Source organism: Prinia subflava, chromosome 10, assembly GCF_021018805.1.
Source record: "Prinia subflava isolate CZ2003 ecotype Zambia chromosome 10, Cam_Psub_1.2, whole genome shotgun sequence".
Taxonomy (NCBI): Eukaryota; Metazoa; Chordata; class Aves; order Passeriformes; family Cisticolidae; genus Prinia; species Prinia subflava.
The window spans coordinates 6,010,601-6,037,695 of NC_086256.1; the positions used below are offsets into that span (position 1 = coordinate 6,010,601).

General features: G+C 38.5%; 1 protein-coding gene across 6 annotated transcripts in view; it reads left to right on the forward strand.

The window, feature by feature from the left end:
• The window catches only part of EPS15 (epidermal growth factor receptor pathway substrate 15), a 67,917-nt gene that overhangs the window by 36,672 nt on the left and 4,150 nt on the right, over nt 1-27,095 (forward strand). For all 6 annotated transcript variants that reach the window (XM_063407090.1, XM_063407093.1, XM_063407089.1 and 3 more), the window contains 14 exons: nt 255-400; nt 1,173-1,332; nt 4,714-4,799; nt 10,137-10,209; nt 14,815-14,976; nt 15,595-15,792; nt 17,643-17,840; nt 18,403-18,477; nt 18,816-18,906; nt 20,142-20,177; nt 21,007-21,143; nt 22,606-22,675; nt 23,877-23,953; nt 24,457-24,619. In XM_063407090.1, the coding sequence (XP_063263160.1) occupies nt 255-400; nt 1,173-1,332; nt 4,714-4,799; nt 10,137-10,209; nt 14,815-14,976; nt 15,595-15,792; nt 17,643-17,840; nt 18,403-18,477; nt 18,816-18,906; nt 20,142-20,177; nt 21,007-21,143; nt 22,606-22,675; nt 23,877-23,953; nt 24,457-24,619 (1,672 nt within the window). The remainder of the gene's footprint in view (nt 1-254; nt 401-1,172; nt 1,333-4,713; nt 4,800-10,136; nt 10,210-14,814; nt 14,977-15,594; nt 15,793-17,642; nt 17,841-18,402; nt 18,478-18,815; nt 18,907-20,141; nt 20,178-21,006; nt 21,144-22,605; nt 22,676-23,876; nt 23,954-24,456; nt 24,620-27,095) is intronic.

The following is a 27,095-nucleotide window of genomic DNA, read 5'->3' on the forward strand; positions in this document are numbered from 1 at the left end:
GGGCAGAGCAGCACCAAGCAGCCTGGGTGCTTCACTGAGGGAAATGCTTCACTTCTACTCCTGCAGTTGCTTGAGGATCTCTGCATGTCTATTTAGGAGGATAAAACTGGTTCATGAACAAGGCACCTGTATCATTTTTTTTTAAATCTGTGCTGTAGTCCTTGAATTATGTAACTCTGAACTGGAAACAGAACTTGCCTGTATCTGAGTATTGTGGTTTTGGTTTTTTCCCTTCCCTCCTCACCCCCCCTCAGTGGGTCGTGTCGCCTGCAGACAAAATGAAATACGATGAGATCTTTGTGAAAACTGACAAGGACATGGATGGATTTGTGTCAGGTGTGGAAGCCAGAGAACTGTTCCTGAAAACAGGACTGCCTTCTGCTCTCCTTGCACATATCTGGTAGGTTTTTTTTCCTGTGACAGCTGTGTAGACTATGGCATAGTTCTCACTTCTTGCTATGCTGACATTTCTGAAAGTGACATTTCTGTATATAATAGCATGGCCTTTGTACAATCAGTGATAATTGACTTGCTTCTGCCCTGGGATGGAAATGGGTGGAACTCAGGTTTATGCCTGAACACAGATTGTTAAAAATACTGGACTAAGACATCACATCATCACAGGTATCTGACCACTGATCCTCCCCATATACTGGGAAAGGGAATTGTTTCTATAAAATTGTTAGCATGCAAGAGTTATGTCCCATCTCATTCTACAACACATCTTTCCTTACAGCTATACATTCATTTAGCATTATTCATTACAACAATGCCTTCATTACACTCACTGCTTTTTTAATTCTTTCCCCACTCTGAGCTGTTGCAGGGCACTCTGATAGGAACAACTATTTTTTCCCCAAGTTATGATTAACACAACTGCTAATTTAGGAAAATCAGGAAAATGTAAGTAAGCTTGTGTTGGTTCTGAAGGTGTTGCTAGTGACCTACAGCCCTGATTGTGCTTTTCACCAGAGCACAGCTGTGGGCCTCAACATGCCAAGTGAAAGTGGCTGTGTGTGTTTGAGTGATGTTTCCTATGTCTGGAGTTCTGTTTTAGAAGAGGAGATACATCCTTGCAATTTTCACATTTGTAAATGACAGCAACTACACTAAATGGGCCTGTACTTGGAGAAATGAGGATTTTTTAAAATTTCATGTGCATCTCTGTACAGGGCTCTCTGTGACACCAAGGACTGCGGGAAGCTTTCAAAGGAACAGTTTGCTTTGGCTTTCTATTTAATTAATCAGAAGTTAACAAAGGGCATTGATCCACCGCAGGCTCTGACACCAGAGATGATTCCACCTTCAGACAGGGGTGTCAGTTTACAGAAGGTAAGAATGAGTTTGGCATTTTCAGTGTAAATGTCAAACAAATAATTTGTTAATTTCAAAGGCTACACAAGAAGCAACCTCAAGTGCTGGCATACCTTTAATTTACCATAATATCAGGAAGAAAACAAACCTTAGGTGCAAAGAATTGACAAAAAACTTCCATCCATATTTCAGAATGAAGCTGTCATTTATTATACCTGCCAACCAAGGAGAGAGATCTTATGTTGGGAAAGCATTATTTTCTCTTTTGAATGAATAATCCTTCTGCTGCCATTTTAAAGAAATTTGATTTTCTGTGTCAAATGACGTGCACAAGTTCAGTGCTTTTCTCCTGAAGTGTTCAGTTACCTTTTTTACATCTTTTTCAATAAGTTTGGAAAAAATGTGAACTAAAACTTCAGAGTTATTTAAAGTTTTAAAAGTAAATGGTCCTCCATTTTATACCTCACAGATAATTTAGATATCTCCATAGTCTGTTGGTTGCCATCTATCTTAATCCAGCAGTAAGCTGTACCTCAGCAGTTCAGTTTGTAGCTGTCAAAATGGTAGAAGTCATCACAAATTCTTACGTGTTTTACACATCATGAAGTCTGATCTGAGTTATCTTTTCTTGGTTGTGCAATGCATTGACCTAATTCTACAACTTTCTTAAACAGAATGAAAAATTAGCACCTGGAAAAATGAAACTCAAAATTTGGCACTACTTTTTTTGAGTTTCTGTAACTGATACCTTAATTCATTTTTACATTCTGTTTTTAAAAAGTAATTGCTTTTATTTGCAACTCTACTAATCTTTTTTGTATGTTTGCTTTCCTTTCTATGTCTCTTTTCTAGTTTGGACTGTTTTTTCCATTCTGCACCACTCTGCTTTTCATCCTTATTATTCTGTCAGTTTGTTAACTCTGCTTTCTCAAGGTTAGAGAAACTTTGCTTTTCTAATATTTACTGTCTGTTGGTTTAATAATGAACATCCCTCTAAGACTCTCACATAGTCATGGATTAGCTCAGCACTTCTCTCAAGTGTTGCAGTCTCAGGTTCTGCAGATTTCCAGTGCTCATCTGGAATAACCCCGAGGTTCTCCCTCGAGCCCAGACATCTGGGGCTGTTCCTGTTGGCTGCTTAAACAGGAAAGAGTAAAAGCTCTGTCTTGTAGTGGTGTGTTAATGCCTTCCTGGTGAAATTGCAGGGGAAGTGGTGACAGAGTAGTAACCCAATGTGGCATTTGGCAGTTGGCATTAGGATTAATACCCACGGGTTTACTGATGATATCACAGAAAATTTAGGGATTAGAAAGCATTACATGAGCTCAGTGTTGGTTACTGCTGTTCTGTGGGTGTAAATTGATTTTATAAAACTCTCAAAGACATCAGTGTGATTTTGATTTCGTTACTGACTTGAGTGATGAGTAAGAATATTGTGCAAGAAGGTAAGTTAGCTTTCAATTAAAGCTGTAAATCCTTAGCAAGAGATTTTTTTACTGAAATGACCTGAACCTTCAGCTCATTTGAGCTTTTTCAAAAGAGGTGTTGTCTTGTTGATAAGAAAGGACTTTTTTTGTCCAAGATTATTACTCAAGATTTGAACTCAAAGGATTGAGTCAGTAGGCAGAAATAGACTTTTTGCTGGTTTTCTTGATGTGGTGTGGCTTTTATGGTAAAAAAACTCCAAACCACCAACTTAGGCTTCATCTTCTGACTTGACCCATACCAAGGTGATAGCAGAAACATCAGTAAATAAAGTGGTATTCCATTGTGGTTTAAAATTTGTTGCTGTGTTTCTTTACCTAGAACTGTTTGTAGTCACCACCTGCATGACAAGGCATAAAAATTAAACTTTTATGTAAGGTCCTCTCAAAGAATTTTGATGGGAATTTCCTTTTACTACAACTTTGAGTTAAAAACTGGAGGTGCTGTTTTGCATGCATGTTGCAGTGTAGTAATGGCAGCCTGTGGTTCTAACTTGTCCTTGTTAACATGTATATTGAAGCTAAAAAATGTTGGGTTTTATGTTCTTGCCCCCCACCAGTTCTCCTGAACATTTGAAAATAAGATTGGACTACATTTCCCTCAAGTTTGATGCTGGCATTAGTGTGCAGGATTTCTTTAACTGATGAAAGAAGGAGGCCTGGAAAAAAATTTTCTTGCAGCTGATATTTCCATGTGTTCCTTCTATCCTTGTCCTAGGAGAAGTAAAAACTCCCACTGGAATGCCACAATGAACTCTGCAGAACTCCTGTGTCATTCCTGTAGAACAGGATTGAACATCATAGCCAGTTTGCTCATTTGAGAAGGTGTACACTAACCAGTTTAAGAATAGCTGTATGGTTGGTGGTTCTTTATTTGGATTTTTTTTTGTTTTGTTTGGTTTTTTTTTTAAATTCCCAGTTCATACCATTTGTGCTAGTAAAATATGCATGAATAGTCTGTGGCTCTGCTGAATAATGCTCTCAGTCATAGTGTGCTCACAGTTTAGGTGTTTATAGCACTTTCTTTTTTTTCTTCCCCAGAATATCAATTTGAGTAAGCACGTAGTTAATAGCATCTTGATTTATCTGTAGAGAAATTGCAGCATTTAAAACTTTGCATTATTTTGGGGGTATCACTTGTCTTTTTAAATTATATGTCTCCAGTTGTCCTTAGAATGTTGTGTTTGTCCTGGATGACTTTATTTAGGTTTTGAAGGAACTGATGTATTTACAGGAGGTTGCTACAATGGCTGTTGCTTTGGAAGCATGTTCATGTTGTGACAAGGCACAGAACAATAATTACAGCATTTGTAATTTCTGTCTTCAGCATTTGTTCTCTATCCATTTATGTGTACTTTTTTTGAAACAAATAATTTGTCTTATAAAGATATTAGGTAAAGGGGAACTCATGGGTGTAAGATACCCTGTGGCTTTGTATTATCAAAGTTTCATTGAGTACTGTAGAGATTCATGTTAAATAAGCTCAGTATCCCTTAAAGCCTTGCAAATCAGTGTCTGTACTCTGCAACACGAGGAGCACCAAGGTGAAGAAATGTAAAAGCAGTAAACAAACCTCTCTCAAATCAATGCCAGGAAACCACCTAAATATTAGCTGTAAGACAAGTCTTATTTCAGAACAAGATTTCATGTTTTTTTGTATGATTAGGTAGTCCTGTGCTTTTGTGGAAGGTGTTTTCAAGGGTGTGCAGGAGACAAACTGAGTTGAGCTGTCTCCATGCTTTGGCTGTATGTTGTGTTCTGCTCATACAGCATCTGTACTCTTTTGGGGTTTCTAAGATTGAAGGTTTGAAATACAATGCTACCAGCAGTTGTTACAAGACACAAAAAGTAAAGTGGATGTTGGAGTTGATCAGCATAAGCTCTAGACTAACAGTGTTTGTTTTTTATCTTTCAGAGTACTCAAGGACCGAATCCTGTAGCAGATTTTTCTGCAATTAAAGAACTTGATACATTAAACAATGAAATCGTGGACCTGCAGAGGTACGTAAGGGAGGAATAGCCAAAGTTGCCTTGGATTCAGTTGTGCTATTTGGTGTTTTTTAAAAAACAATTCAGTGCACAAGGGAAAAGCAGGTGGTAATGCCCTGCTGTGCTGAGTAAAAGGTCAGCGTGTCTGTGGTACTGTGGGACCCTGCTGCTCTCTGTTCACTCACATGAGTGCACTTCATGACAGCAGACTGTGAAGGGCTGTCCCTCTGGGTGTGCTTCAGAGGGCTGAACTTCAAACCTGACATGGAAATATTCTCCACTGTTCATCTTTATTGGCAGATGTGAATGGAGCAAATCCTTAGCATGCTGGAACCGTATATAAATGATGTTAGTTGTCTTGTATTTGTAGAGGGCATTCCCAAGGACTTGTTTTTGGTGGCAGTAAGGAAGTGAGATGGAAAAGATCAGGAATTATGCAGGATAGGGAGTGGGAAGATGACTGTGCATGGACCTCTGCTAGGGTTTTGGTGGGGGTAAAGATGGGGATGCTTCTCTTGTGTAATAAAATCAACTGATGGACTGAGAAAAATTGTTTTGATGTCTGCAGACTCTTGGATTCCATTAATTATTTCTAAGGTAATTATGATGACTCCAAGTGACTGAGAAAATCAAATTTATATATTTTCTATAGTCTTGGTCATGGTCTTGAGACAGCAAGTATTTTTCTTCAGTGTTTTTCTTGTTACTATCATAAATCTACTGAAAATTCTATTAAGAACAGTAAATTCTCCTATTTTTTAAGTGCGGGTGCTTTGTCATGATGAAATCTGCCTCTAATTCATGTCACTTATGGGAATGATTTAACTTGGCAGTGTGTCAGAGCACAGTCTGTTTCCTAAATGTATAAATATTTTTTCACTTCACTTGCTTATTCTCTCTTATTACTCCCACTGCCTCCTTGCTTCTCCCTGCTCTGCCTCCACTGTTCTTCAGGTTATATTAATTCCAGTTTTGGACACTCACATTTATTTATTAACCTGAAATAGGATTTGCAACTGTGTATATTTACTGTTGGTATCTTAGAGGGAAATAAATTGTTGGCTGGCATGAATTTTTAGATGAAGTTGGTTTTCAGTGGGTGGGCTTGCAGTCTAACATGCAAACCAGGCTGTTTGAGTCTGGTGTTCTTTTCTTACTGTGAGGTATGAGGCAACCATGGCCTTTAAAAAACCACTTCTTTCTTTTCACACGTTTCTTGAGAGGCAAATATACATTGACAATTATTTTAAATTTAATGATGCTAGATTGTTGAAGATAGGGTAGGAGCAACTCCTAGTGTGCATTTGTTTTTAGAAAGGGGAAATTTACTTTGATATGATTTAGAGGTTCAGAACAGAATGGGATTAGCAATATGCTACATGTAGGAAACTTTTAATCTTTGGTGATTCCACATTTCTGTAACGACTAGCGAAATACACTTTCAGAATTGATAGTTGTCGTATAAAAATGTAATTTAAACATAAGTTATTTTTATTCATTATTAAACAAGATCGATTATTCAGCTGTTGGACTCAATATATAAGAATTCTAGTCTCTGATTCCATTGAGAAGTGTCCAAGAGCTGCGTTTTTGAGACCCAATAAGAGAATTTGAATCTATTTTTGAAGTGCACTTTAAAAAAAAAAAAAAAAAAAAGCCAGAATAGGAAATGTAGGAAATGGCCAAAAGAATGACAATGTGTGGATAACAGCTTTTGGAGAGACTGAGCAGAGAATGCAGAGGTGATGTCTTTGTGGCTCAGCAGTTTGTGTGGGAAGGAGATCTGGTGACCAATAGCTTTGGTAATCTTAATTTGATAAATACAGTGTCAGGAAGGTGGAGGTTGAGGATCAGATGAAGAATAAAATGCAGAACACTTATTAGGGAGGATAATACTCCTCTGGTTGGGGAAGTTATTTGCCTTGGGGATCCTGCATCATTTTGAGCCTGTTAGCACTGCTGTCTCTAAATTCTGTTCCAGTTGCACTATATTTTTAGAGAGCTATTAGAGGCGTTTCTTGATCAGCATGGTGAGAGGCTGAACCAGATGTTCTTGATACTACTTTTTTTAGCCATAAAACGTTTTTCTTCCCCAACAAACCGAGCTTTGTTTTCTTGGTTTCAAAATTAGTGATGGCTCACAAATTCATGGAATTTCTTCAAGTTTTACTGACACTGCATTCCTCTCTAAACATGAGGAGTAGTTGAGCTTAACTTGGAATATCTCACCAGAAATGTCATCCTTCACATAAGCTGGATAGCAATATTTAAATAGTCTTGAATTATAAATCGGGTTAAAAGGACCATAAAGCTGGTGAGTTGGTCTCTCAATAGCAATGAAAGAACAAAACATCCCCCAGAAACACAGGACAATCTCTCCCTGCCATACCCTTGCATCAAACCTTTGTTTCAAATTTCAGAGATCTACATCACCTTAACAAAGCAAAGAACTTTAATGTAGGATAGATCATTTTTACTCAGCCTCTGGTTTGGAAGTAACCGAGCTGTTGCAGCAGAGGTTGTGAGTAACAGATGTTAGAAGAAACAAGGCAAACCCTTGGCATGTTCTCTAGTATTGCCAAACAGAATGCTACTACATTAGGAATTCCCAAAACTACAGATATATGTGAAAATAAGAAATACTGGAAACTATGAGTGTAGATAATGCTACCCACTCTGTGAGCAGTCATCATCTTATTACGGAAAAGAACTGTGATTTTTTTCCTTTTGTATCTGAGGTGATTCAGCGTGGCCAAGGTTGAATGTTTGGCTTGAACGCCTCTGCTGACACGGGGACTTTGCAGTTCTCAGTTATGATGGATATTTGCAGTGTGCTGGCTCCCATTTATAAATGACTCCATTCACAAATTGGTATTAAATTTAGGGATTCAGTAAATCATGAAGTACCTGTATGGGAGAAACCATCTATTAGTCATTGCTTTTAGTTTATTTATGAGGTTCTCCCAACCTGACTACTATTAAAATGCATGGGGAAATTGTATTGCTTTCAAAAATTGACTTGAATTGGTTACAAGTGTCCTTTGTTGACAAGACCACAGTTCTTTTTGGGTTGTTCTTTTGGATGTAGTAAGGGGCTTTATGATCCAGGAAATCTGTCATATCCAATAAATCAATTTTGTTACTTATTTTTGGTTCTTTCACTTTGAGCATTCCCATAGGGGCATAGCAGATAGTTTGTAAAAGAAATTGAGGCATTCAGAAGAATTAGTGAATTAAGTAGTTCTGTGTTGTCTTTTCTTTGAAACAAAGAGGCATTTCTGGGGGGAAGGAGGAGGGGATGTGTTATGTGCAGACTCTATACACTCAGCTTGTTTTCCTTCGCCTGAGACTGCTGCCCAAGCTTTTCTTGTTCTGCCTGACAATACTTCTTTCACTTGATTCTTTCCAATTCATTGTTTGTGCTCTGATTTGGCTCATGGAAGTGCCAGTGGGTGGGTGTTGTATCCTGTTGCTTAGTCCACATTGCAAGGATTTAGGTACCTGGCTTGTGTTGAAATACAAAGGAAGTGATCTGCATCTCTGACAGTCCTGGGCACATCAGTGACAGTAAAGTGGAAAAGCTGTATATTAACCACACATACCTGCTTGCAGTTCTATTTCTTGCTCAGTTTTCCCACCCCAGCAGGAAAAATAACAAGTATTTGTTTTCCTGCTCTCTTTTATCGTCAGTCAGGAAGAATATATATGAATGTTGGCTGTGTTTGATGGGTGTTTTGAGGGCTTGAAGGTATTTTTCAGCCTTATTTGTACATAGATCTGTAGAAGTGCTTTATTGGGACCTTTGTTCATGGAAAGTTATGGAAGCCAAAGCAACAGAGCTTGTTTTAAGCCTGTGTTGCAATGCTTTAAATATCTAAGTGCAACTATGCCACAGATGCTTATTGAGCTAGAGGAGTTTGCTGTAGCTTTGATTGAAACTGTAAAGATTTTTTTTAAATTTACAGTTTCTGAGGAATGGAGGGTGAGGAATTTTGTGGAACTTGAAGGATCACACTTAACTGAATAAATACCCATGGTCTTCAAAATTCATCTTTCCACATCTTTCCTTTCCCTTCCATTTAAACTTCCCCTTTGGGCAAAATCAGAAAGTTGGTCTTTAATCAGATAATGAGGAAAAATAATAGCAGAGTATAATCTATAGTAGTTATTTGTCAGAGCAAATGTTCATTTAAGGTCTGACATCTGGGTTCTTTTTATTTTCCATTGTATGTGGTTTAGCAGTAAACCAAAAGTTTCTCAGCTTGAGTAAAGAGAACTTAGAGTAGACAAGCTTTCCTTCAACACAGAAATGCTTTCTTCTGCACAGAAAAAAGAGTAAACAAATTAATAGTTTTATGTTGATTAACAATCTGCTGCTATTAAAATATGAAGTTTCTTAATTTCAGCTTATACCAGTAATACAATCTAATAGCTTTTCATTATGATATTTCATTTAGAAATGTTAGGTTTATTGTTCAAATTCTAACTTCAATGTGTGTGTTGCTTTATTAACAGAGTCCTTATGAAAATAAATATCTACAGAAGATTGTGTAAAAACTGTAGCACTTAATGTTTTTCTGCATGTGTGAAAGGAAAAAAGATTCCATATGCTGTCTAGAAAGAAACACTCATGATTTTTTAATAACAGTAGCACTTCTGAGTTGTATGTGTTTTTCCCCTTAAAGCTATTGTTATGTCTGACTGATGAGAATTTATTGCTGATAATTCCCCTGTCATCAGCAGTCACTTAAACTTGAATAAATGTCTGTAGAGGCAGGCTTGATATGACACAGCAAATCACTGCATGTGGTGTGTGTGAGCAGATCGTGACTCCAGCAAGCCAAGCCAGCCCTCCTGCCCCTGCCTGAGCTTCCCAGCAGATAAACTCAAAATCCGACAGGCAAAGGGCATTGATGGGCTCTGTTGGCCTGTGGCAGTGTTCCCTGGCTGCTGGGAGCACAGGCATGGCTGTGTTTGCAGGGGTTAAGAGATGGAATCTGATGCAATCCCTCCCACTTTTCCTAGCAGTTTTCATTAGACAAGTGCTCCATAGCAACAGTGAGATCACTGGAGACAGTATTTCATTGATTTCTGCCTCCCGCCCCCTTCCATTTTTGAGCCATTCTTATCACTGGAGTGCAGTTGGTGGAAAGACAGGGGGGTTTTATGCAGAACTCTTATGTGGGCTTCTGTCTTGTAAATAATTTGGAAAGCAGAAATCCCTCACATCTTTTGTGTTTAATGTTTCACTATGTATTTAAAGAGAGATACAGGCTTAGGGGGCTGGATAACTGTACCTGCTGTAGCTGATGTTCTTAAGTATTCTTGCATTGTTTGCTGGTCTTCCAGGGAAAAGAATAATGTAGAGCAAGACCTGAAGGAGAAAGAAGATGCCATCAAGCAGAGGACAAGTGAGGTCCAGGTAAATGAAATAACAAATGATTGTTCAGACACCTGATATTGCACCGTGTGCTGTTTTAATGACAGTGGGATTACTGGGTCTTTTGATGATGTCACTTATCCAGTAAAAAGAAAAAAAAATGTGGCTAAGAAAAGGTGTATATTGAAGTGTATTTTCTACATAATTTTGGGTTTGTGTAGGTGTGTAGATTTATATAAATGTGCAAGCTCCTATGGGATATATAGCATGCATGGGGTTTTAAATGAAAAATATTACAAAAGAATAGACTTTTCTTTATTTATTTTTCTTTATTTATTTTTAAGCAAGACTACTGTGTAATTAAAACTAAAGAGGACACTGTAGCACTGTAAATTAATTAATAAACTTAAGTGGCTGAATTAAAAGAGCTTGTGCATAGGACTGCTTCTTAAGAGGCACAGTAATTACCAGCTTGGGAGAAATGTTATTTCAAGTTAATTTTGCCTGATATAAGTGAATTTTAAAAAGAATCTGTTGATTTTTATTCGAAAGGATGATATTGAATTTCTTGAATATCTGAAAATTTAAATTTAGAAGTGTCTTGCAGACATTAAAGATTATGCAGTCAGCGTCAGTGTTTAGAGTGCTGACAGACTAGCCAAGCTCTGAATTAAATATTGCAAAGCAATATTTCAATTAAATTTTCAGTTGCTGTTTTTTTAAAAAAATCTTCAGTGTGATATCTGACCACTTATATTTATTTCTAAATTTATTTTAAGAATCTGTCATTTTCCATAGTCTTTACTTAAGAGCAAATAATGCAAGATTTTGGCATTTCAATTTCAGTTGGTCTGAAAAGGAGCTAATGTGCTACAAGAGTTATGAATTTTGTGCAGGGTTGTTTAATATCCTTGGAGCCTGGATGATAATTAGCAGTGTGACCTTTGAGGAGATAATCAGATGCTGGCCTGTTGGTCTTGCTGGCAGCAGCTCCAGCAGCTGCAGGAATGCGTGTGGAAGTTGCCCATGCCTGTGCTCCACTGTCATTCCACTCCCCACCCTGCAGATCCCCACTGTTCTCACAATTCTCAGGGGTATTCCTGGCTTTGCACACAAGATTATTTTGTTGGTGTCTTCTGGAAGCTGTGTTTGCTCATGTGAGGGTTGAGGTCTTTGATGCCTTTGCACAAAAGGTTTTTAAGCTTGATAAAAAGCTCACCTTGAATGTTACAGTGTCATCCGTGTGTGTTTGATGGGCAGTGGCATCACAGAATCCCCTGAGTCTCTGTATCCTGAGCTGTGGTGTTGGGAGCAGCTGTCTCAGGTCTTTAACCTGTTAGTGGTCACACGAGCTGTTTGTTAAATATAGTTACAGAGTTGTGTCAGTCTGCAGAGAAGGAACAAGCTATTATTGGCTTGTCAGAAAAATGAGAAACCTCCAGATCAAACAGGAAATGGCTGCAGCTTTTATTTGATCTGGAGGCCCTTTACCTTTTCTTATTCCTGACTGGTGGAGGACCTGCAGTTTCAACAAACTTTCTAGAACTTCAGAGAAAAAATAATGTGACAGACTAAGGATATCTTTGCCTCAAGTTTTTTTGTTCTGGTTTTATTCTAATGAGGACATTTCTAAAGATGGTCTACAAAACCGGTTTGCTCTAACCTGCCTCCTTGCTTCAAGCTAGTTTTGTGGCATGTCACTTCAGGGTTTCTGATACCAGAATTCCTTCCACAGACCTATTTGTGATCTCAAATGTAGCCATGGTCAGTGATCAATCAAATTGATTTGTATAGGAGGAGGGAAAGAATGACAGTTTTTTCTTCTGTAAAATAATTTTGATACTATATAAATAGGTAATAAAAAGCAAAGGCAGAAAAAGAGTTGTAAGGAAGATTGTAAGCATATTGATAGGGTTTCTTGTGCTTGTTAAATTATCAGCTCTTTAGTAGCAGAGATTAAGGGGTATTTCCTCAAAGTTACCTGATCTGAGTATCCCTCAGAACTGGATTTTCTTTGTCTCTATTGCAGTGCACCAGTGAAGTTTTACTTTTCTGTCCATTTTCTAGCACATGAATTATCTTGGGAAGGACAGACTGGCAAGCAGTTAAATCCATTGTCCATGGAAATATGGATCCCTAAACTTTCCTTTATCCTACACTATATTGGCATAAAGAGTTACAATGATGATAAATCTAATACAGGGATTACTGTTACCATCAGAATGCCAGTTTGTAACACCTCAAGTATCTTAGTGGTTTTCATTTAGAATCTCATTCAGGGCTTGAACATTAAGGTGTTGCTTCTATGCTGAAGGATGTTCTTTGAAATTGAAGCTTAATTGGAGCCTGGTTTACTGCATGAAGAAGCATCTTTGAGTATTATAGCCAATTTTGTGTGTTGTTTCTACTTCAGCCTTTAATTCTGGAGAGGTTAGTTTCATATGTGAACAAAAACCACCACAGGTTTTGGGTTTGGTTGGGTTTTTTTTCTTTCTTCTTCTGGCAGCCATCAGGCTTGGTTAGATCTCTTCAGTGCTTTTTCTACTGCTGTGCCTAGGACAGACAAAAGTGGAGGTGATCTATATTTAGCTCATGTGGATGTGAATTCTTGCTTCCTTCAGGAAAAAGGAGGCTGAAGTCTCTTTAGGCTGTTACTTTTTTCCTCCACCGCTTGTGTTAAGCGTCAGCTGATTCTTGCTTTTCAAAGCCATGTGAAAATGAATGGATCAAGAGTGTCCCAATTATCCAAGTCAGTAGCTGCTCTAAGAGCTTTTTGTGTGCACACTCATTTTTCTCTCATGGGTTAGAAATAACCAGTATTTTTCCTAGTCTGACTGCTCTATACAGGCATACTCTTCACTGAAATTAAATTTGATTTGGGAGGTTCTGGTAGGGGGCTTTTTGTGTTTTGGTTTGGGAGATTTTTTTGCATGCTTTATGGTTGATTTTTAACGTAAAAGCATCTGTGAAGTATCTTTGGGTAGCCCTCCAGTTGCCTTGAGCTTACCTAATTCCCCAGCATCTGACTGCTGCACCATATGCATTTCTATTCCTGTCTGGCTTTTTGTACCCTCATTGTGTGGAGGTGTTAGCACGAAACATAAGGATCAACTGCCTCCCTCACCAAAAAGAACCCAAACAAAACACCCCTAGAAAAGGGGAGCAGGATTGTAGCTTAGAGCAGCACACTAATGTATGATCTAATCAGAATTTCATGTCTGCTTGTTTTCTTATCCTCCTTAATTTTTTTTGCTCTCTGTTCATTTTTTACTGTTGTTGATGATTCTTCCTGAAATTGCTGTATTTTCTCAAAAAGGCTGCAATCTTCTCCTTTCATCTAATACTTTCCCTTTTGTATTAATCCTTTTTGATCTCCCTGTATTATCTCTTCCTCTTGACTTTGACGATTCTTTCTTCTTCCTAATTTCTTTCCTTGACATGTTTTTCAGTGTTATCTCTGCAGCTTGTTGAAGGATAACCATTCCCGTTGCTCAGAAATGAACTAATTACTTTATGATGCTACTTAATGCACTTAAAACACAAGACACATAATTGCTGCTCTTTCGTAAATCAAAAGATCCCATGTTGTTGTGTATGAAATGTGCATTTCTTACTTGTACTGGTACACAGAAAATAACATTTTGGCTGATCCTTGCAGAATTGGGGGAAGGGATGCCCTAGGAGGCAGTGCATTTGGGTTAATGGCCTTTCACCATGCTCCAAAAAACAGTTCCCATTTTTGGCCATGTGTTTTTGAAGGGGGAAGGAGCAGAATAAAGGATTTCTGTTATCACAAAATCCCAGAATGATTTGGGTTGGAAGGAGCCTTAAAACCCATCTCATTCCACTGCCCTGCCATGGGCAGGATCACCCTCCACTGTCCCCTGTCCCAGGCTGCTCCAAGCCCCAACCAACCTGGCCTTGGACACTTGGAGGGATGGAGCAGCCACAGCACCTCTGAACACCCTGTGCCAGTTCCTCATCACCTTCACAGCGAAGGATTTCTTACTAATACCCCATCTAAACCTGCCCTCTGTCAGGGTGAAGCCATTCTCCTGTGTCCTGTAACTCCATGTGATGATTAAAAGTCCATTTCCAGCTTTCTTGCAAGCCCCTTTTAGTTCTGGGAGGGGCTTTAAGGTCTCCCTGGAGCCTCCACTTCTCCAGGGTGAGCAACCCCAGCTCTCTCAGCCTGTCTGGATGGCAGAGGTGCTCCTGCCCTCTGACCATCTTCATGGATTCCTCTGGACTCCAGCAGGTCCATGTTCTGAGTAAGAAACTCAGTTAAACACAGTGCTAAAGCACAGGACAGAGACACTGCAGCAGCCTGAATAAAGACAGCTTGGAAATTCAAAATGAAAAGTTGACCTCTCTGTGAGGAAATAAGCTCATCTGTGTGTTGGTGTATGGTCTCAATACTTCAGTGAGATTTGTTTTACTGAAGGAAAGCAAAGGCAAACAACCTGATTATTTTTATGTCACTGAATTAGAATCTGAGAGTACTTGCTTGTCTGGTATCCATGCAGGCTTCTGGAAGATAATTTGTTGCTACTTTGAAATCTGGGTTAGCACTGCAGTTTGTACTGCAGAATTCAGTGGTTAGGGGGAGAGAGGGAACAAATGTCAAGCTGATGTGTTTTATTTCAGGATCTCCAGGATGAAGTCAAGCGGGAGAGCAGTAATCTGCAAAAGCTGCAAGCTCAGAAACAGGAAGCACAGGAAACCCTAAATGATCTTGATGAGCAGAAGGCCAAGTTGGAAGAACAGCTTAATGACATCAGGCAGAAGTGTGCAGAGGAGGCCCATTTGGTAAGGTCTGGTGGCCAGTGCCCTTGGGAAGAGCAAATGCCTTGTCTTTGTAGAGTTACAGTTGTTGGGGCAGCAGGAAAAGCTTTAATAAATAAATAGTCTGAATGTCAAGGTTTTGTGACCAACAGAGCATAGGAAATAGATCACTCACTTCAGTGTTCTAATTTAGTGTCAGTGAGTCCACAAACATTGAGATATACTTACACACCAATAAGATTTAAAGCAGTTAGCAAAATTATGATGCAATATAAATGTAGTTAGAACCGCTAATTACTAGGACTGATTTCTTAATGGTTAAAGAATATCGTCTTGTGTAGTTTTTTTCTAACATAAAGCCACTGTATTTCTTTAAGGTCTGAAATTATCTTTTCAATACTAGAAATATGTGTGTTGGTCAGAAGAACAGACAAAATACTCTGTTCTTATTGAGACCAATAAAGAATTAACTGTTCATTCAGGTATGATCTGTAACCTCTGCAATAGCTATGAGATTTTTTACTTTTTCTGATCATGAATAATAATATTTGGATGTGTTTGGAAGTGCAGTTTGGGGTTTTGGGGTGTAGGTTTTGCGTTGGTGGGGTTTTTTTTTGACTTGAAGTACTGTTCATGCTTTAGATTGCCATGCTGAAGGCTGAAATAACAAGCCAGGAATCAAAGATCTCAGCGTATGAAGATGAACTGACCAAAGCCCAAGAGGAGCTGAGTCGCCTGCAGCAAGAAACTGCAGAGCTGGAGCATTGCATAGAGTCTGGGAAAGCACAGCTGGGACCTCTTCAGCAACATCTGCAGGATTCACAACAGGAAATCAATTCAGTAAGGCAGTGTGAAACACCCACCCCCTAAAAATATTTTAAGCTGGCAACCTTTAGTGTGGTTTGCCTTAAGGGGAAGGCGTTGTTTCCTTTTTGTCTTCACTGTTTGCTCATGTCTTTAGTTACTTACACATGTGTTCTAGTAGTTGTTAGGATTTTTAAAGGCTGACTTAAGTCACTCAAGATACTTCATGGTCTTTCTCCAAGTTTATTAATTAAAGGGATTCATTTATTATACTCCACAGATAATTTGCTGTAATGTAATGAATGAAAAATGGGTAATGCAGACTTAAATTCTCCATCTCCAGTAGTTAAGTTTTCATCCTCCATGGCCTGGGGCATGCTCTCACTATTCTTTAATTGATGTGAAGTCAGTATAAAATTATTGTTAGCATTTCCTTAGTGCATTGTTGAAGGGGAAAGTGAGGTGGATGGAGGAAGAAATTGGGTTGAGATTAGACAGTGAGAGGCAGAGAGCCCTGTGCTTTGGAGTGGCTGCTGTTGCACCAACACTTTCAGTTTCTCTCTGGAATCAGTGATTTGTTATTACTTTGGTGATGCAGGAGCTTGCACACCCTTTCCTCATGGCTCTCCTTCCCTGTTGCCAGCTGTGTTATGTATTAGCCACTCACACTGATACAAGATGAAAACAAAAGAAAGGCAAAGCTTTCCTTTGAACCCTAGAAATGGCTGACCTCAGGGCTGGTCCTTTCACACAATTCACATCTGTAACTTGCTAACGAGTCTTATAACATTCATCATTTTAAAATACGGCTTTTAGTTTAAAAACTGAGGAGTATAGAAATGGATTTTTTCATCATTTCATCACAGGTGGAGAGAAGGTTATACCACTTCAGTGTTTTTATATGGCAAGAAGTGCTTGCCATGAACAGATTTGAGACAGATAATATGTGTGGTTATGCTTGACTGTACTACAGACTTTGTTTTTTACTGGGTTTTATAACTGTACTCCTGATTTTATTGCTCTTGACTCCTAAATGAGGAACAGTAGGTGCTTTGGTGCTTTAGGCAGGATTATCTAATGGCTGGTCTGAGGTCAGTTTACTTGAAGGACACCTGGTGGTGTCTTTGCTGACACCCCAATAACTCTCTTAGGTGACTGACCTAGCAGAGTTCAGGGGGATTTAGGCACCTGAATATCTGGACTAGGTGCTTTCTTTTGCATAACCTAGCAGATCCAGTAATTCCTTCATAACTGGCAGGTTGTAAATGTTTGCTGTAAGGCACTGCATTAAGCATATTGCTGAAATAATAACACATGAATATAAGTGCCTGTTTAGGAAGATATACTTGGCTTTTGTAGACTTCAGAAGTCATGTGGGAGATGGTAATGAAATCATAATGTTCCTTCTTGGAAGATAAGAATTCTGATAAAGCAGCCTTTTTAATTTCGAGTTTAAGGAAATTGCAAATACGTAATCTAGAAAAAACCCCAAACCACACACACACAATCCCCAATCCAAAACAAAAACGTGAAAAAAAAAAGCCTAATCAAAACTCCCCAGCAAAACTAAACAAACAAAAAAATGCTGAAACCTTTGCAACTTTTCTGATGAGTTTGAATAGCAACATGTCATGGTATTGCCAGTGACATTCCTCTTCCTTGGCAAAAGGTGTGTCTTTCAACCACTCTGCACTTCTGCTAAATAAGATTTCTGCTTATCTCACAGATTTCACCCTTTGATTGACAGAACAGGTCTTTATTGTATTTGCTTTTGAAAATAGGATTTTCAGACATATATCACCCACCTTATATTTGGGAGGGGATTGCCATATACTGGCTTCCATGTGCTGCCATACTGATGCCAATACATTTATTTCTATTTACAGGTGCAGACAAAGCTTCTTGAGCTGAAAGAACTGGAAAATAACCAATTTAGTTGGCACTCTCAGCCCCATAGCACACTTGTTAATGGAACTGTGGATCATTCCAGCCTTAGCAACAGCAGCAGTGAAACTGCAAACCTTAATGAGAATGCTGAGAGGGAAAGTGTAGCAGAAGAGGAGCAAACAAACAGTGTGTCTCCAGTGAGTAGTGTTTTGCCTGCTTGATCACGATGCATTGCAGCTGTGAAATTGGAATAAGTAAAGAATGTACCAAGATTGATTATGTTTTTAAACACTTGCACAACCAAAATTTCAGGGTGTTTTTTGAGGGACTGTGTTTCTACATATTTGAAAGTTCATAAGCAGAAAAGGAGGTAATTTTAGCTTGCCTGGAAAGTAGCAGTAACATTTTTTTTTCTGTGTTTATTTCCAAAGCAAAACATCATAAATTGAATAGCAGAATTAACATTGAAGGAGAGCAGCTGTCTCAATTTGGTGCAGTGAGAGCAGAATAAGGAAGAGTACAGAAAATCTAAAACTGTCTTGCTTTAAATGTTCCTCCTTATGTCTCAATAGACTCATGATTGATTTATTTTTTTAAAACTTTTGCAGGGTTTATGGAACACTAAAGTATGTGCTATAATAAGTATGAACCTCTTGAAGTATGCTTTAGTGTATTCTATGATCCTGTTTAAAACTTAAAATTTTATTGTGCAGTCTTGTATTTACTTATTTATGGTGAATTGCTTTTATCCTTGTACAGATAAGGAATAGCCCTGAAACAGCAGTTTCTGTAGCAGAAGAGAAGGAGACCCCAGCTGCAACTGTTACCAAAAAAGTGAGTTTGTTCAGGTTTGGGGGAGGAAAAAGTAGGTTAAAAAAATTCCTGGTTTAACTGTTTCAGGCTTACATGATGGTCATATGACAATAGAGGAATAATTGTCAGTTCCTACTAGTTTTATTTAGTGTGATGTCTTGAAAGCATTTCATTTCATGTAGGAGGCAGGTTGTTGAAATATATTTTGGATCTCCATTGATGAATTATATAGAATTCCAGCTGTCTCCATGCTTTAAGCTTTAAGAAACCACTGAATGGTAATAGGAGATGACATAAGTGTTTTCCATCCTTGCAAGTCCTAAGAATGTAATACGTTTCTCTCCATCTGAATTGCCCAGGAAGATCCATTTGATGCTGAAGCTCATCCATTGCCTGATCTAGTTTCTGAAGCCAGCTTAGAGTTCTTCCAGTCTGACCCTTTTGTTGGCAGTAAGTAAACATTTCTCTCTAAGTGCAGATTTGCAGAGACAGTCTTGTGTGAATACATCAGACTCATCTTCACCTTGAGACTGCTCCTTACAGAATAAATCTGAAGATGTGGGAGCGACAGGAGTGTGGAGCCAATGGCATTACAGAAATAGAAGTGATAGAAATGAGAGTTCTAGGGTGTTTCTCCTTCCATGATCTGGACTTCCTAATGACTCTGAAAATTGCTCCTTTCCCTCACTGCACGAGGCCTTCTCTTGCCCATCCCCTCTGCACTGCCCTGGTGGCATTTTGGCTGTGAAGGTGTGGGCAGGTGTCACCAATGTGACTGACAGCCCCAGTGCACAGCCAGGTCAGCAGAGGTTCTGTGGGCTGTGCTGTGGGGAGGCTGTGGGTGGTGCAGGATGAATGGCTGTGGCCTACTTGTGCTGAGTTTGGCTCTCAGAACAAGGTAATGTGGAACTGCACCATCTGTTCCTCTTGTGGAAGCGCTGGGCTTTATTTTAAGAACTTGCCTTTGAGGAATGATGTTGCTGTGCTCTTATTTTTCATGGAAGGAATGATCTGCCTGTATGGACCCAGTTGGGGAATGGGAGTTAATTTGAATTAACTGCTGAAGCAGATGTTTTCAGCCGCATTAATATGATTTTACACTCTTTCCATCATGGTCTGATCAATTTAGCCTGTATTGCTTCGAAAGGAAAATAAGATAGATTTGTTTCAGATCACTTGGCTTCTGAAAGAATGTCAGCGCAGATTGAATATTTTTAATGAATAAATTAAACCAATTTAAAACAGCTTGAATGTTTCTGTGTAGACACTGCTTGATTTTTGTTTGTATTGAAGTGATCTGGCAGCACATGGCAAGGCCTTTCCTTCAGGAGAGAAAAGGTCTGTCTGTTAAGAACCAAACCTTTGGGCTTTGAGCTCTCAATATATTCAGGGGTAGATGCCCACAGCTAAGAGACAGGATATGTGTCTCTCAGATGTACGTGAGAAAGCAGAAACGAGTTGGGATCATGCATCCAGTTCTGAAGTGAACTCTTAGGAGTTACCATCCACAGTGTCTGTGACAATTAAACAAAACTGGACTCATCTCAGTAGCTGGCCTGGATTACTGCAGTGCTAATACTGCAGAATGTGGGTGTTTGTGGACAACAGCCCACGGAAATGCAGCTTGGAGATGGCTCATGATGGTGATAAGCAGTTCAATGAATATCTGCTTTTCTTTTGAACAGATGATCCCTTCAAAGATGACCCTTTTGGAAAAATTGGTGAGTAACTTTATAACTCGTAATGTGTTTGTTTTTCTACATGGTTTTTGCTAGTGGGGAAAATTGTCACCACTTTCAGAGGAAAAAGTGGGTGGAAATGCCATTAAAAAGTCAAGATAGGATATTTGTGACATTAGCACCTGGCCACTTGTGTTAAAGCTTTTCAGAGAAGTCCATTGCCAGTGAAGTTTGCTCTTGTTGAAAGTTCCTTAGTTGGGATTTAAGCATGTGAAGGTGATGAACAGAAGGCCCCAAACACTTGCTACCTGTTTTATTTGCAAAGCAGTAGGACTGTGCTCTTTTAAAGGCTCTTAACATACCAACTTCCTTTAAAATCAAGTATTGAAAATGTGGGAAGTCTCTATTTAGACTGTATAGGCAATGTCATTGCATTGTTTGCTTGATCCTGAGAGGAGTTATTGGTGGCAAAAAAGCCAAATAACCAGTGGGAAAGCAACAGTAAAACAGGGTTGAGCACCAAGTGCCAAATAAGAAACATCAATTGGGTTTGGGGAGTGCAGGAGGGGAGGGCAGGAGAGTTCTTAGAAACATTAGGTTCTGTAAAATGCTTCATTTTTAGGGACTTGGTTAAAGAACCTATATGCTGAGTTGATCCTGGAACTGGTGTTTTCAGGATGTGCAGAAAACGTTGGCTTGTCTGATGATTCGAATCACAGAATACAAATTATTCACAGGCCAGTTTCACAAAGGTCCTTGGTCTCAAGTGTGTCACTTTGTAGCAGCATGAAAGAAGTGATACATTGTTTAGTTTTTAGGCTATCAGCTAAGTAAAGCAAGCAGAAATATTAGGGAGATGTTTACTTTTTAGATCCCTTCGGCGGTGATCCCTTCAAAGGCTCAGACCCTTTTGCAGCTGACTCTTTCTTCAAACAATCCTCCACGGACCCTTTTGTGACTGCTGGCACTGATCCATTTACTTCTGCAGACAACAGTAATAATACCACAGTAAGTTTGGTGTCACACCTTTTACTGCTTTCTCTATGTGATTTGGACAAAATAACTTATTTTGTACATTTAGACATGCTTTAAAAATTGGTATTCAGAATTCATATAAAGGTTACCTCTGATCCCCTAGCTCTGTCTTGTCTTTTTGTGTCCTATTTTCTAGAAATAATCACAGATGAAATAGAACTAAAAATAAAAACATTTTTAAAGTGTTTCATTGTGGATCTTCATTGTTCCACAGCTAAGAGTATTTGACAGTAATGGCTTAAGCTCTGTCATTATTTAACAATGAATTAAACTCTGTTGTTTGAGAGCTTTAAAGCTCTCCAACAACTCCTTAGTTGGTGGAACGTAATAAATGGAAAGAAACCCAGGATCAGCATCACCAGGTTATGTTCAGGCACTTGATTTTTGCCTCTACACACTATAGGATCAAGAACTATGTGCTGCATTTTAATTTAAAGTGTACTTCAGTGTAACTTTTAGCTGCATTACAAATGAGCAGTTACTGAATAGTCTTGAGCCTTTAAGAAGGTAGAGTTGGGCATAAAACTCTCTCTGGTGTAGACTAGAATGTGTTGGATATTAATATTTAAAGCTGATAGACAAACAATTTAAGCAGCTGAAATTCTTCATGCCATTAACTTTGTCTCCATTCTTTTGCCATCTCCTTTCCTTTTCAGTGCTGTTTCTGTTCATAACTCACTTCCAGCTTTGTGTGTGCATAAAACATGCATAGATATATATAAAACTCAGATACATGTGGATTAAGAAGCAAGTTAAGTGGCTGTAGAGTGTGCCTGAGGTGCACCCACAGCAGCCAAGATGAGAAATCACTGCACCTTCCCTATGGTGTGCACATTGTGCGGATCTCAAGGTCATATTACACACCACAGCCTACACCTCCAGCCTTAAAAATTAGATTTCTACAATCTGGAATACTTGGCACACTATCCTTTTTAAAGTCTTGATGTTCTAATGTAACCAATTCATGGTTTTATTACAGTCCAAAGGAAGAAAAAAAATAAGAGGTCAGAGCTGTGGTGTGGGATTACTCAGAGCAGTGGATTCTTGAGATCTGTACTTCAGAACTAAATTTATGCATTCATCCTAAACGCTTTACCACACATCTCTGGAGTGCTGAAATTTTAGATCTTCATGAAGATGGCTCTGGTTGTAGAATCTGAGACCAAAATGAGTGGTAGATATTCTTGTCTATTGCATTAGCTGTTACCAAGTATGTTGCTCATATTGTACCTTTTTCCATCCTTTCAAAGTATTAATCAAAAGAGAGAGGAAGTGTTTCTATTAACAGACTTGTACACTGATGCTGATAAAAGCTATTTCCAGAATGTGTTCTCTTAAAACTTCTAAACTAAAATAAATGGTGGCTGTATTCTTAGAGTGAAGAATCTTTTAAGCTGAAAAACAAATTTCCCTCCAAAGGATTTTTTTATTTTAGACAGAAATATCAAAGAAGAATGACCCTTTTGCTCCTGGTGGAACCACTGTTACTACATCAAATGATCTAGGTAAAATTAGATTGTACCTATCAAGCTTCTTGGGTTTTTTATTTGCTTTTGTTTCTAGTCTTTTAACTGAATTTGTAACAGAGTGGTGTAGGGATTTCCCATGTTTTCTGAATTTTCCTATAAAGTGTGACATAAGGTGCCTTTTTTCAGGGGGGAGGTTTATAAACCAAAATTGACTCTATCTGTAGAGTGTATCACCAAAGACTGATTCCACAAGATTCCACAAAAATTGTTCCTCTGCTTTACTAAAACTGGGGCAATATCCTGGTGTGTGTTTGGACTGTTTGGATGGTTTGTACTGCTTCCCATCTGGGTTGTTTTCAGAGATTTCGTGTTACTTTCTAAGTAACATCAGGATAGCTCTGCACCACGAGAGTGGATGTGGAATGGAGTAACTCCTGCACTGAGATTTTTTACTGCTCAAGTTTGCTCCTCCTGTGACCCCCTCTCATCTGAGGGCTGAAGATGTTTTAGGGAAGGCTCTTAACTCCTATTTTCCTAAACTGCGCTGACAAGTGATGATCCAAAACAGGAGTCCATGTGTGATTTTTTTATTGTAAACCTGTTTATTTTAATTGTAGGGGGAAAATGGTGTTTTTTAGAGATGCAGAAGTGAGTATGGCACTTCCTGCTCTACAATACAATAGCAGTTTTCACTTATTTTAGGCACATGAGGGTGAAAAGGTACTCTTGAATTAGACTGGGATGATAGGAGGTTCAGGTGCTTGATTCCACAAGTGGGTCTGCAGTCAGAAAAGAGCTCTGGTTCACGTTCATATATACATACATACATAAATATATATATATGTGTCTGTATATGTATATTTATGGGTGTATGCACACAAAAAACACCTCTGTATGTATACATACATCTATTTCAGTAGAACATTTCCAGTAGTATGACTATTTGATACTTTCAGTGGAATTTAACTTTTTTTTAATGTAGGAAAATACAGTAGTATTTCTTTTGAATTACTTCCTGTTCAGGAGATTTATTATTCTTAACTGGAAGTTGACACTGAGAGTTTTTGAAAAAGCTATTTAATAACTGGAAGTGCTCACCTCATAAAATACTTCACTTAAATTAGTTTATGTTGGAAAATATGTAATAGTTGCTATTTAGTAATAACAGTAGTGGGAATTTTTTTTTTTCAGTCTTTTATATTTAATCTTATTCTTTGCTTGATTTGTGTGTATTTAGCTACAGACCCCTTTGCCTCCCTGTTTGGAAGTGAATCCTTTGAGGGTGGTTTTGCTGACTTCAGCACGCTGTCCAAGGTAATGTGAAGCTGCTGCTGCTCACAGAAAATGCATGAAACTGCAGTGACAGGACCAAGCTTACTCAGTTTCATTACAGTTTTGCCACTACTAAACATTTATAGTGGCTAACTTCCTTGAAAAAGGGGTCTTGATAGCAAATTGTCCTGCAGTTCTGTGAAGAATGCAATGTAATCTTTTCAGCTTGATAAGTGTTTTCTCTCTATTTCCAGTGATACTATAATTTATTTATTTATTTTTAAGGTTGCTGAGTGTAGCAGCAAAAGTATTACTTTTGCATGTTTAACTGCTTTTAACTTCATAGTGCTATACACAGCAGCCATTCTTGATTTTTCTTTCTGTTCAATCTTCTGGAGTATGTGGATATATGTAAAAATAAACTAAAGTCTTTTTTTTTTAGTGTTAGTCCAAACTTTCAGTTCTGATTTAATACTGTATTATTGAAGAGAATGTCTGGTAGCACTGCACTGAAAATGTGTGTGTTGCTGTTTTCTTTGTTGAAGGCCAACAATGAGGATCCCTTTAGCTCTTCCACATCAGGGTCTATCAGCAGTGTCACCATAACTAAAAACTTATTTGAGGAACCACCAGCTAAAAATGAGGATGTTCCTCCTGCACTGCCCCCTAAGACAGGAACTCCCACCAGGCCCTGTCCACCACCACCTGGTAAGAGCTGGCACTGAGATGTGCTCACAATCAGCTGCTTCGTGTTGGCAGAGGGACAGGAATTATGAGGGGAGGGTAAAGGTCTGAATTTAAAACAAATGAGCAGGATGTGAAACAAGTCCATTCCTGATCTGTTGGTTGTTTCCTCAGAATTGTTTTGTGTGGTGTTTGGGATCAGTTTGAAGAGACAAAGGATTTGGAAAACAGGAAAAAGACTTGGTACAAATGTGTGCAAGAACATAGCATAGCTGCAAATTAAATGGTTGCTAATCCGCTACACTGAATCTTAAATTAAATTATGCATGAAGTGAGAATTTAGTGTGCCTTATACATTGCAAACACAGATTGGTTTAATGCAAAATTAATTAAATAGGGTTAAAGAACTGGCTTAGGTTTTCAGGTTGACTTTTTCTAGGTAGCCTTGCCAGAGGTTTTTTGCAGTAACAATAATAAACCCAAGTTCCCTGGGCTGTTTTCTCCTCAGTGATAGAGGAGTTTCTGGGATGTTCCAAACCACTCTGCTTTCCAGAAAAGGCCGTGATTATCATAACACCTTCTTGTGGTTGCAACAAGACCATATTATAATAGACTCCTCAGTCTCAATTTGTTTTTGCAAACATAGGAAAATATATTTCTAGTATTCCTTTAAAAATTGCTGTCTTCTGTTTCATTGTCTTTAAAAACTCTACTGTGTCATTTGTTTCACTGTTAACACTATATGAATGAGTCTTAAGGTGTTTTGAGAAACTGTGGCATGAAACTTTAAAATGTATTCATCTTTCCCTCAAAAGAAGGGGAACACAGTAGATACAGGAGTGCTCACACTGAAGTTTAAACTCATTTTAAACTCTAGTTTCTAATGTTGGTGTGAGATCTGGTTCATCCTAATGCCTTGCAAGTAGTCATTTCCATTGTAAATAACATTAAACAGCTGACATGGCAAGTGATGATGATTTGAATGTTTGATGTTGGTCTTTATTTAAACATAAAAAGGGTTTCTGACTTGACTGTGTGGGAGTGGCTGTGACGTGATGCACTTTTGGAAGGCAGGCTTCTAGGGGTGGAACAGCAGCATCCTTAGCAATGATGATTAGAAAAAAATAAGTGCTTTTCATATTCACAGTTAAAAATGTGGTTATCTTGGTAATCATTCCCAATTAATTATTTTCCTAATGGAAATAAAATTTGAGGTACTTAAATGTAATTATTTTTAATGACTTCCTTGATCTGATTTGAAACAATGGAATGCTTTTTCAAAGAATTACCCAAAAATCTTTCTTTTAATTCTTCTCTCTACTGGAAAGTGTGTAGAAGGGCTGTTGCCTCTCTGATAAACACCCCCATTTCCTGATTTTGGGGAAGATTTGGTGATTGTGTATTTTATATTCTTACAATCATTAACCCTTCCCATGCAGAAATAAAATTCCCTGGCTGTCATTTGGAGATGCTTCTCCCACATTTTTCAAGAAACAGGCAGGCATTATTTGCGAGTAACAGAATTGTAGAATCACAATGATTCAGCTTAGAAGGGACATTAAAGATCATTGATTTCCAAGCCCCTGCCACAGGCAGGGACACCTTTCACTAGAGCAGGTTGCTCAAAGTCCCATCCAACCTGGCCTTGAACATTTCCAGGGATGGGGCAGCACAGTATCATCAGTGGCACAGATAGAACATGACCAGTGAGAGAGGGCAGAGTTACCTGGGAAGTGTCTAAATCCATCATATGTTTCCCAGGGGATGTTCTCCAAATCTCTAAATCACTGCCAGATGAGAATCTCTTTTGCTCTTAGGAAATATTTTTAGACTAATTTTCAATAGTGACATGTGAAATAATAAGCACCTTTGTTCAATTCTGTAGTTCTAATCTGAAATGGAAACAGAAGCAAGTGTAAAAATACAACCACTGCAAGTGTGGAAGCACTTGCAGAACCTGGTAGTAGAATTCAAGAAGCTGCACTGAAACCTCTTGTGGAAACAGTAACAGACAGAAGGAGTGGTGGGGTGAAATTCAGCTCAGCTATTCTTGGAATTATTTAGGTTAATGTCCTCAATGGTGTTGAAAGTTGACTGGGGTTCAGCTGAATAAAACCCAACAAAATAAGTGGGGGTTTGTCCCTGATTCTATTTTCAGCTACTTAGGCAAGAATTAACAAAACAGCTCAGTCTGTGGTTGCTTGTTATCATAGTCCTTGTTTTAGACTGCAGAAATTCCTGGTCTTAGCACAGGGAGAGGACATGGTGTTTTGAAAATTTATAAATGTAATGTATTTCTGCTATCTGAGTAAAATTGTGTTCACTTGATCCAAAGAAATAATAAAAGAGCCTTGCTGGAATGATCAAAGACAGCTGATAACCAGAAAACAATCCTGTGCCAATAGAATGGGTGCTCGAAACTGTTAGAAATTCTCTTTCCAAAATAATTAATTAGTATACAACTGTGTTCCTGACTCATTAACATACATGTGTTCCTTTT